This window comes from Sturnira hondurensis, unplaced genomic scaffold (genome assembly GCF_014824575.4).
Source record: "Sturnira hondurensis isolate 20B ecotype Veracruz unplaced genomic scaffold, ASM1482457v3 Scaffold0021354, whole genome shotgun sequence".
In the NCBI taxonomy this organism is placed as follows: Eukaryota; Metazoa; Chordata; class Mammalia; order Chiroptera; family Phyllostomidae; genus Sturnira; species Sturnira hondurensis.
In genome coordinates this window covers 18,869,169-18,881,436 of record NW_028093985.1, presented here as the reverse complement: position 1 = coordinate 18,881,436, position 12,268 = coordinate 18,869,169, and the positions used below count along the sequence as shown (strand labels likewise).

General features: G+C 38.7%; 1 protein-coding gene across 13 annotated transcripts in view; it reads left to right on the top strand.

Moving 5' to 3' along the window:
- Window positions 1-12,268, top strand: part of MCTP1 (multiple C2 and transmembrane domain containing 1) — a 470,646-nt gene that overhangs the window by 285,812 nt on the left and 172,566 nt on the right. For all 13 annotated transcript variants that reach the window (XM_037032112.1, XM_037032114.1, XM_037032117.1 and 10 more), the window contains 2 exons: window positions 5,880-6,066; window positions 10,773-10,866. In XM_037032112.1, the coding sequence (XP_036888007.1) occupies window positions 5,880-6,066; window positions 10,773-10,866 (281 nt within the window). The remainder of the gene's footprint in view (window positions 1-5,879; window positions 6,067-10,772; window positions 10,867-12,268) is intronic.

Sequence of the window (12,268 nt, the reverse complement as noted above, 5' to 3'; positions counted from 1 at the left end):
ACTGAATAGAGCAATCTTGGATGTAGGTCCTTGCCTTCCATGCCTTTAACACTTCTTTCCAGCCCCTTCTTGCCTGCAAGGTGTCTTTTGAGAAATCAGCTGACAGTCTGTCTTATGGAAGCTCCTTTGTAGGTAACTGTCTCCTTTTCTCTTGCTACTTTTAAGATTCTTTCCTTCTTGTTAAACTTGGGTAATGTAATTATGATGTGCCTTGATGTGTGCTTCCTTGGGTCCAACTTGTTAGGGACTCTCTGAGCCTCCTGGACTTTCTAAAAGTTTATTTCCTTTGCCAGATTGGGAAAGTTTCCTTTCATTATTTTTTCAAATAAGTTTTCAGTTTCTTGCTCTTCCTCTTCTTCTTCTGGAATCCCTAGGATTTAGATGTTGGCACATTTGCAGACGTCCCAGAATCGTATTATAGTATCATTTTTTCAAATTATAGTTTCTTCTTTCTGTTCTAGTTGAATACTTATTTCTTTCTTATGTTCCAAATTGTTGATTTGAATCCTGGCTTCCTTCCCTTCACTGTTGGTTCCCTGTAGATTTCTCTTTATTTCACTTAGTGTAACCTTCATTTTGTTTTTTGTGTTTTTGCCATTCTCATTGAGTTCTTTGAGCATCCTGATCACCAGTGTTTTGAACTCTGCTTCTGATAGGTTGGTTGTATCAGTTTCGCTTAGTTCTCTTTCTGGAGTTTTGTTCTGTTTTTTTCATTTGGGCCATATTTCTTTGTCTTCCCAATCTGACAGCCTCCTTGTGTTTGTTTCTATGTAGTAGGTAAAGCTGCTTTGACTCCCTGTCTTAGTAGTATGGCCTATTGTAGAAAAGTGTACCTGTAAATTGTGTGGAGTGGATTCTTAGGTGATCGCCAGGGCAGGACAACCAGTTTCACTGCTTTGTGGCTCTTGTTGGGGGGAAGGCTCAGAGAAGGGACAGTGCCACTGCCTGGCTTCTGGATGTTTTCCCGGAAGGAAGCTGCCTCCCAGCACTTGCCCTGTTTCTAGTCACTCCACTTTTCCCCATATGCCACGTGTGTCCTTCCAGCTGTTGCCCTGATGCTGAATCCCAGAGGAATGGATATGCATAAGTCCTAAGTCCTAAGTCCTTGTGGGCCTTTTAAGAGGAATCTCTTGAGAATCTGGCAGTTTCTTCTATTGCCTCAACTACCTCTGATTTTTAGAGCCAGAAGTTACCGGGATGTATCATCCTGGCACCAGAACCCTGGGCTGCTGGGTGGCCCGGTTTACTGCTGGGATCACTTGCTCACAAAGTGTCCCTCCCAATTTTTGTCCAGCACATGTGAATGTGAGGCTGCCTGTTCTGCTGCCTTTCTGCGCCACTCTGGGGCTCCATGGCTCCCGCATCTCTCTACCTCTCTCGCATCTCCACCCCTCCTACCCATTTGGATGAATGTGGCTTCCTCAGATCTTTGCTTGTCAGACTTCCATACAGCTCAATTTTCTGACATGTCTGGGTGATATTTGTTTTGTAGTCTAGTTTTTTTTTCTGCAGTTTTGCGAGAAGGCAAAGTTTGTTTACCCATGCATCCATCTTGACTAGAATTCCTGAAAATGATCTTATTTTTAAATTATTTAAAAATCCAAATAGTCCTAATATTTGCTTCCTGCACCTCAGTGTACTCACATTTATAATCAGCATCCAGGGTACTATGCACAAAACTGTTTCATCTGATAGGAATGTCATTGGTCACCAGTTCAGGCATGGCAGATAAAAAGGCAGGGGAGGAAAAGTTATGGAAACACTGAAATTTCACTCCTTGAACTCTTAGGGGAAAATATCACCAAATAAATGTGACATATGCCTTTCCTGTGGCTAAATAAATGCATATAGTTTTTAGAAGTGCAAAAAATTTGAAGCTTTGATAGGGTAGTCAGGAAATGTCGTTTGAGTCCTTCGATCACTCAATCTCTCTAAGCCTCAGTTACTCCGTTTATGTATACAGATTACAGTAGCCCTGGAATCTTCCATTTTGAGATTGCTTTGATTCTTCTATTGATTGATTGATAAGTTAGGCTCTGGTACAGAGAGTAAGTTTTGTAATTTTCCAATATCAAACTAATAAAGCATATGCGATAATAAAACTACAACACACTGAATCTATGGTAGTTCTGAAGATAAAGATGTGAGACTCCAGAAGGCTTACAGAGTATTGAATCTCCCAAATCTAACAAAGATCTGACATGCATGGTACTTAATAAATACGGAATATGTGAATGAATGAATGAATGAAATGAGTGTTGGAAAAAATATCAAACTGCTTTCTAGGAAGACAATATAGACGTGATAGAGTGAAAGCATTATATGCTAGTTCTGCTCTGGTGCCATCACCATGGGTAAATTTGGGGCTCTCTGAAATTTTACCTCCTTGTCCATGAGTCCTTTAAAACTTACAGAGCACCAACTATGTTCCAGGTGCTATGCTAGGTGCCTGTCCTTGAGGTGTCTCAGGATGCTGACATTGAAAGATGACTGCAGGTTATTACAATGAGAATTAGTAAAAAGTAGCAAAGCAAAGATAGGTAAAGAGGTTGTCTTGTCCAAACACAAAGAGACGGTTCAGCCCTGACAGTTAAGTCAGCAAGTGACACACAAGCTGAGGGTAGGCTGTGGAGGGCAGTGTTACCTTGCTAAGGATATTTCATGGGTGGTGGGAAGCCAGGGAAGGGACATGGTCGGGTTTGTGTTTTAGACATCTGTAACTAAGGGGATTGAATTTTATCAATGGCCTTTGCTTTACCCCGGGTTCCTTAGAAGATAGAACTTGAGGCAATAGTTAAGTGCTGGTGCTTTATTAGGAGGTACAATCCCAGGCACTGAGAGTGAAAGAGAAAGCGTGAGGCAGGGAAGACCAGGGAGCAATGCAAGGTGGCATGTTACTGGGCTGGCCACCGTTTCCTGTGTTTCAGAGATACAGCTGATTGCTCAGTAGGTGTACCTACTTAGCCACACATGGACAGGCAGTATGGAGAATTTCATTTAAAATGGCTTCAGAGGATTACTCCTGAGCAGAGTTTTTGGATGAATAGGAGATATTCAACCTCAACTAGCCAAAAGAACCTTGAAGCCATTAATTCTCTCTCATCCAGTACAGTTGTATAAATAGACACTTTCTACATGAGAATGATTAACGTCAAAATTCTGAAACATTAAATGTAGGATAGGAGCTGAGACTATTTCTATGAGTACACTGATACTAGAAATTGAGTTTCAGCAGAAAAGCATAACCCCTTATAAGTTGAGAGGTTAATTTAAATTTTATTAGTTTCAGGGGTTTTTTAAATTCCATTTTTTAAAATTTTTTCTTAGTTTATTGTCTTGTAAGTGTGATAACTTACAACCTTCTTCCCTAGTTCATATATATTTAAAGCACAAAAGTTACATGATTCCGTACTTTAAAACTGAGATAATTTTTTCTGTTTAAAGTGAATTCAGATATACCCAAGGTAAGAACCACTGCAAACAGCACATACTTCCTCCGGGCATGCAATTACTTAATGACAGACTGGTCAAAAAAAAAGGCCTAGATGTTGGATTCGAGAGCCCTCAGTTCAGGTCCTGGCTCTGCTAATAATGAACAATATTTCCATTTAGTCATGTAACTTCTCTCGCCCTCAGTTTTCTCACTGGTAAATTAAGGAGGTTTCAAGGATCACAAATCCTTATGCCTATTAGAACCAGGTACAGAATTAAGTGAAGTAAGCCAGCTATAAATCATAGACAGTAGTTGGGACAGTAGATCACAGGACATTTACTCTACCTTTAAAATTATTTAACTTCAAGACTTAAACAATACAAGGAAAATCAATAAATCCATGGGAGAGATTTGATCTAAAAGTTGCCAGTTTGCAATACCTGGACCAGATTATTTTTAGAGCATCATCCCCAGCTCTAAAGCATTTGATGAAAAAACTCTCATGTGAATGAGAAGTATCCCAGAATCTATATGACCAATGCAAAATGGTAACTGGCCTGGAAGGAAACCCTCCAGAAAGATTCAGTGTGTGTTAGTGTTTTAAGAGTGATGAGGTGTCACACCAGAGAATGAGGCAAGGCCTGGACTGGAAAATGCGTGATCGAAGTGAGTGGCAGACCCTTCTTGGTCCCAACTTTATCCAACCAAAAGTGCTATCTGAATTGTAACTTCTGTTCAGTTCTCTAGTATCAGACTCCTAATCCAGTCTAAAGGTTCATTCACATTCAGCAAACTACGGACTAGGCATTGGGCCAGATGCTGTAGAAAATGACATGGACGTTTTTCTTTTTATTAGACAATAATGATTGGTTGTTTTTCGGCATGGTGTGTATTTTACCCTCATCATGTTTCAGGTGTTATTGATGATACCTTAATTTCAATTAAAATTAGAATGTTGGAGAAGCAGTTTAAGGAGAGCACATTTTGAAATGGGTGTTGTGTTCAGAGAAATGATGAGATCATTTGATGTACCTTCTAACTTTAAGAAGATATTTTTCAGACTTGCCAGACTTTAATTCCCTTCTTTCTCAATAGTTAGCATTTAGCAAACACACATTTTTTTGTCACTGACCAGGGCATTTCTTTTCTCTTTTGTTTCTTGCATCTGTATTCCTCTTCCTCTCACTTGTTACTGGTACTGGCCATCTCTGATGTCATTTTTGATGGGCAAAAATAAAAGGTAAATGTCAGACACTGGTTCAGTTCCTAAAACCATTCATGCTTGAAGAGGTGTTTGAGCATAACTATAAGCTTTGAAGCCTTATTCATAGGTGTTTAATTTAAAAGCAAAACAATAGCCCTGGCTGGTGTGGCTCAGTGGATTGAGTGCCAGCCTGAAAATCAAATGGTCGCTGGTTAGATTCCCCATCAAGGCACATGCCTGGGTTGTGGGCCAGGTCCCCAGTAGGAGGCACTCAAGAGGCAACCGCAGATTGATGTTTCTCTCTCTCCTTCCCTTCTCTAAAATAAATAAATAAAATATTTAAAAGCAAAACAATAAACAGTAGATAGGGTAAAGAAGGACCAACGATTGAATCTGTCCCTGATAGCCGACCACCCTGTTTATGTGTTACCACATGTAGTCATGTAATTGGCTATTTACTATTTTAAATACCTTTTATTCATATGTGCACCCTTTCTCTCCCTTGTGGTCACTGGAGTATCTTTCTCTTCCAAGAGAAAGAGAAATTTTCTGTTTATGAACCGAGCTTACAAGGTGTTTAGCCCCGAGACAGTGGCTGTTGTCCACAGGCTGCCACTTTGAGAAGCCTCTCAGGAGAGTGCTGGTACATGACACTTGAGCTATAGTGTTTTCAGAAGACTTGTTTGTTTGTTTGTTTTCTATTTAGATCTGTGAGTGTTCTATGAATAGATTGACATGATTTTAAAAATGCAAAGTTATGGCACCACCAGAGTGCATATTGTAATCACTGCTTTATATACAACATTTATGAATGCGGGGGAACCACTGGACAAAAAATTTTGGAACGAAAAATTTCTGTTTCCAAGTGACACAGAAATTCAGACCCTTGGTAGTTTGCCTCTCTAGGTGGCTCATGGTCGTCTTTCTGTGAGCAAAGCCCCAGTGACCTAGGCCATCCAGGGATTGAAATCCCTGCTAATACATGGGTATGGTGACAATGGATAGTAATTGAGTCAGATAAGCACTTTTTCTTTTGTATCTTACAGGAAATCAGCAATTCGACACATATAATCAGGGGCTGAATTTTGTGAAGAAAGTCAGCTAATGTGGAAGAATATTCATCCAGTGGTCCAAATAGCATTTCTATCGATTTACTTTCCATGTAGCCCTGAGCGGCCTGCACTTCCACTGTTTGATGTCAGGGGAAAAAGCCACTTGCTAATTCAAAACATTTGTTTGTAGGTGCCAGGTCGACCTGTCAGCCCTCAGTAGGGAACAGACGCACAAGCTGGAATTGCAGCTGGAAGAGGGTGAGGGCCACCTGGTGCTGCTGGTCACCCTGACGGCTTCGGCCACAGTCAGTATCTCTGACCTCTCCGTCAACTCCCTGGAGGAGCAGAAAGAACGGGAGGAAATATTAAAGAGATATGTACGTATGTAACCCTCCCCTCTCGGGGTCCTCGGTGCCTAGATGAGGTTGGAAATAATTTACCTGGAGTCACAGAAGTCCATCTGAGAAGCTGTCTAACAGATCAGTCAGCACAAAACGGGGCACCTGCAAATTCTGCACATGTCTCCGCAGCCTCACTTTCACCCCCCAGTGATGTCCGTACACCAGGGCTCTTCCAGGGCCTCCCCCAGAGCAAGTTCTAGATTCGGAGATTCTCCTCAGTGATTTTATTGTGCAGCATAAATATGCAGGTAACCTTCCCATAAGGGAAAGTCAAGTTTATACAATATTACTTTAAAATTAATTTATTAGCTCTTTGTAATTCCATATTTCTTTGTCTCTCCAAGTTTGAAATGGAGTTAATGGCACTTGCATTAATTAACGGCTTGGTAACTAGAGGGTATTCACAGAAATCACTTTTATTTTCAACTATTTAAGAAGCCTTCCTTTATCCTTTTATTTTTTTAGTGAATGTGAACTATAATTCAAAGGAAGCTTCCATAACTTTTGATCAAATGTAGAGAGATAGGGTAGAATAGTGAGTCCCTAAAACAAATACCTTCTCTATTTTTACTAAAGCAAAATATTCACAACCAAATCTACCTATTTTCCAGCATCCTATACTATACATTTCCCACCATGTAGTTTTCTTGAAGCAACAGAGAGGGGAGCTCTTACTCCACCGTTCTCTCTCAGAGGAGGCTTGCAAAAGTGAATACCTCAGGACCCATGAAACTGAGGAGAAAAGCTTTTCCACTTAAAATCACAAAGCTGGTATTGTGCGATGCTGCCAGGTGTTTAGAAGGCTCCTCTAGACACTCAGCTATGAAACCAAGCTCCGACTAACAAAGAGCCGCTTAATTTTTTTCTAGATTTTAAAATATTCCTATTTGCTGACTGACATCCTTTCAATAACTGAATTTAATAAAGATGTACCTTATCAGGCTGTGCAGATAACATGAAGTGCTGGTACTAATGCTCTACAATATTCTTCAAACAGATTAGCAGGATGTGCGCCTCAGCAAATTTATTCTGGCTATCTCCACTGAATCAGCTGTCTGCTAATGCTTGTACAACTCACCCACCAATGGTGTTATCATAAACAGTTTAATGGAGGTGACTTAACAAGGCAAAATAGTATATCTTTTTAAACTAGCTAAGAGCCTAAAGTATTGTGTGGCATATTCTAATGTCTAATTGCAATTATGAAAATTATTTCACATTTTGGTACCTACCAAATGTAGTCTCCTATTACCAGAAGTGAGCTTCATGAATTAAAACAATTTAAAGGAATGAATGAGTATATGTATTAATATAAAAATTATTCTAGATATTATAATACTGCATTTAATGGATTAATCCCTTATATTAGAATGATACTGCAGGCTAGGTCATTAGAAATAATCCAACTATTAAGGATTCTTTTTTCTGGATGGGCTTCTTTAAATCAGCCATTTCCATTCAGAATTTCAGTATTCGTTTCCATGCTTCTTCCAGATGTTGATTATTATTTCAGTAAAATATAAAATACTATGTGGCTGTCCCAGCTAATTCTCAGGTTATGTTCTGCTCATTATATTAAAAAGTGAACCACATTTAAATGTACTTGTTTTTAGCCCCAAACTTCAAGCACAGGCCCGCATCTCCCTGTACAGATGTACTTGCCAGGAAGCTACTGTATGTAATAGCACATGCGTCCTAATTAGTCATAGCAATGCCAGGACAAAGGCCTACATAGTAGGTTTCAGTAGGTTTCCTTTTTACTCTGTAGATTATGAAATGAACGAGTGCTGTATCATCTCAGAAATATCATTGGTTTTAGCAAAACGTATAAAGAAGGTTAATGGGAAAATTTTTTATGTGTTTTCATGTGAGAATATGGGTATTTTTAAAAATTTAGGTTTAACTTAACAATTTGGTTGTGGTGAGGAAAGTCGATGAGTTCCCCTACTCTCACTTGAAAGAGCCCCGAGAAGGCTTTCCGTCGCTCTCATTCAGTGGTTCACTGCCGAGCACCGAAGCCCCAGAAATTAAACAGACATTACTGTGTGCGCCCTTATTTGATCACCACATTCTGAAAAGATGGCTAATTCCATTTTTCTTTTTTTCTCTCCTTTTGGGGGAGGAAAGCAGGGAAGGTCAATAGGGGGCGGGTAGTAATGGGTAGTAGACCAAGAGCGATTGTATGACCTTTTCAGAACGGGTGTGCTGAACCCTTGCTCCCCCTTGTCACAGTTTAAAAACCAGAGGAGCTAGTTTAGAGAAGAAGTTGTTAGCATTCCATTTTTATTATGACATTTCACAGTCATCTGATTTAATGTCCCTTGACCGGATTGTCCACCGTGAGACGATGGGCTTGAAATGTTATTTAGAGCATTGATAAAAGGTGAGCAGTTCTAAGATGACAGCGAGTCATAAGGCTGGTGGTGTGACATTAATTTTCTCCATAACAGAGATGGAATAAGACGTCACGGTGACAAGCTGTCAATCAGCCCTGGCCCCTCAGAGCATCTCGATGCCATAGGATGGGGTATTGCCTCTCCGGTAATAGAGCTGGACTGAGATGCTCTCCCTGACAGCTGCTGCAGCCATAGAGAAAATATATTATACAGCCTTTCATTAAAAAAATAAAGAGGACTCCTCTCCAGAGCATTTCAATCTTTTCCCATCTATTGAGGGCTGAAAGGATTCACAGCAAATCATAGATTCCTCTGCTATGGAGATTTCTGGCTTCAGAAGCCGTCCAGGTTTGGGGAGCCTTCTACAATAACCATAAATAAGAGGGCAGGGATGCCTCTTGATGAGCCATGGCTTGAAGTTTTATTTCTTAACTGATATATGTAAGTCTTGGGCTGTTTTGGACTTCTTTTCGTAATCGATATGTCACTGGCCTGAACAGTTGAAGTTCACAAGAAATTACCGAGCGCCAGCTGATTCAAGGAAATGAAAGCTTCCAACAGTAATTACTCCGAATGGGAAGCAGAGCATCAGGGCTGAAGCACCAGAAGCTATAGGCCTGTGCAGGGAGACTAGCGGTATGAAACGATGCTCAGACATGAGACTGACAATATTTGTTTCAGTCACAATGAAACTTGGTTAAAATTGCTTCTGAAAATGAAAGGCCAGGAACCTTTTCAGAAAACCCTTCCCCATCATTAGGATAGACTTACCTGGTTCGTAGCACTCTGTAAGCTCTGAGATAAGAAGCTCCCCAAACCTGATCATTACCACATTAGGCAGACAACTGCCTACAAACCTCTGAATTCTAATCCTGCTGCCTACACGTCCCACTGTTAAGCCCTTAGTTTACGGGAGTTTAAATGGAGGGAGACCTACCTTTTTATTTACCTCTATTATCTGGGTAGCTTAAACAGTTCTGGGAGATAAACAACTGTTTAAAAACAATAAAAGATAAAGAGCTAATCCGTGAGCTAAACATTTTTTAAGCTAGGTCATGAGATTACACACATATCTGCATTTCCTCCTCTCAGTATACCAAGGTCACAGCTTCAGCGTAAACAGTGGCTCGTCGTACGGGACAAATGAAGTTAATATCGCACTAAGCTTTCGCTCCTTAGTGTTCTCATGTGCTTAATACAGGGATGCAAGTGGTCTTTAGTAATATTTTAATAGCTACCTTTATTAGGCAAAAGTATTTTATGCTCCCTGGTCAGAAATCATTTTAAAAATTATGATAAAAATACTTTTGATTTACTGAGTAGAAATGCTGATCTTGTAAAGAAAAATGCTACAATTTGTAAATAAACAAAGGCATGTGAAGCTCCGTAGGCTCATTCTCTCAGTATTTGTGCCCATTAATTAGAGTTTGGAATTGTTCTGTTGGTATCCCTCTTTAAATCCCTTCCAGAACTGCACTTAGTAAAACACTACCATTACTAATTTATGAAATTAAAGAGGTTTTTTTATCATTTGGACCTGACTCTTCTATCACAATTTTTCTACTTCTACTTTTATACATACCACAATGGTAAATAAATTATAAATGTAAGAAAAATTACTCATGACTTTTGAGTTTATTTTTAGTGATCAATTTGATTTTTCTGAAGATTATATGTCTTCCACCTAAAAGGTTTTTAGAATACCTAAGTCTTTTAAATTAAATATAGAGAATGGTCTTTCGACAATTTAACTTTCATCTAGCACCTGCAATTTCCATTGCTCATCAAGATGAAAATAGTAGAAAAATAATTGATTGATTTCATGTTAACTTTCTTGCTCCCAAAGTCTGAAATATTACATAATGAACAACTTAAGATTCAAAATTAAGAAGCATGAATCTCCAAACCGTCGTACCCATAGAGGAAAGCTTTCTTGCTTTCTTGGAGTGCTTTGGTAAAGGAGGTTAAAGGGAGAAAAAGCAGACATATTCCAACTTTACAATTTGTCATTCATCATCTACTGATAATTATTTATGGGGAAGAAATGTTGTGGGCTTTTTTTTATCCTTTAAAAATGTACTTCCATAGCAACAGTTATCTATGTAAATGTGTGTGTGTGCACATTTGTGATGGTGGACGTACAGCCTCCACTGAAGAAACACAAATATCCTTTGAATCCCTTAAGCACCATCCTGAAATCAACCACAAAACTTAGTGTTTTCCTGGAACACCCTTTGAGACCATTTAGGGCTTTTCTTTTCTAATACTGATGTTGGGGTCTTCCAGAGTCCATTGCGGATATTTCACAACCTGAAAGATGTGGGATTTCTCCAGGTGAAAGTAATCAGAGCAGAAGGATTAATGGCCGCTGACGTCACAGGTAGGAAATGCTGCAATTACCCTGTTGTGCGTGTATATAGATATACATTCAGGTATAGATAGCAAGCAGCGTGCGAGGTCTGTATGATTTAGTGATGGAACTCTTCATTTGACCTTATTGTATTATTAAAGTACATGATATAAATACGAAGTTTCAGGGTTGATCTTACAAAGGTTTGCCAGCCACCAACTTTTATACCGTCACTGCTTTTTAAAAAGAAGGGTAATATAATAAAGAATAAACAATAAAAAATAAAATAACTTGAATTGTTGCCTCCTCCAAAGTTCAGTCAACACAGTAGGGATTTTTCTTCCTGGTTTTGTCATTTTGGCATTTGGAGTAATGCTATATCTTCTCTCAGAGGGTATCAGCTTATGTAAGACACCATAGCTTCAACAATTATAATTCAAACATACATAATACTCAGTTATTTGGTATGAAGTCTTAGCGTTTGGGATGCTAATCCAATTTGTTAGTTGTCTAAATTTCTTAGGATATTCCAGAGATAATTTTGGATCTAAACTAAATATCCACATTGTTCTAAATATTTTAACCAAGAAACAGACCTATGGAAATGCCAAAATTACTCTTGTTTCTCAATTTTCTGTTTTGGGTATTGTTTCTATAACATATAATTGACCAACAGTAATTATTTTGTCGATTTTCCGAATTAAATCATTGGTTTGAATTTGCAACTGTGGGACTGTTCATGTACTGTTTAATTCTATAGAATTTGGGGATGTTTATACCAATTCTTAAATTGTCCATCTCAAAATGGATAATAAATAGGACCAATGACCAATTTTTGTGCATATTCACTGTTTATGAAATAAAGTATCCACTTATTCTTTGGGGAAATATGCTTACCACTGTGTGTTCAGCAAGTTGGCCCGACAAAGGTAGCTGACTTATTTGATGGGGAGAAATGTACTTCTCCCATCTGAGACAGTGATTTTTAATCGTTTTCATCTCGTGGCACACAAACTAATTACTAAAATTCTGCTGTGCACTAGAAATATATATATATATATATATATTCTTGCCAATCTGACAAAAATTGGTGTAATTTTAATTCATTCACATGAGATGGCTATTGTTGTGTTGAATTGTTGTTATTTTTCTTTATTTGACAATCCAAAGAAGAAGAGGTCAGTTGTCTCTGACTAAATAGTCAGATATTTAAAAATTCTTGTGGCAGGCCCTTTGAAAATCACTGCTCAACTGGCTTACAAATCTATTACGTGGCCACTGGTACCTTTCTTAAATTCATCAAATCAAAACCAAGTTAAAAGATGGCATGCTTTAAAACTAACATAGCAAATTACTTATCCAAAATAGCAATATTTTAACAGTTTTAATTTTTGCATATTGTTGCATGACTATTTATTGTGTGATAAAACTT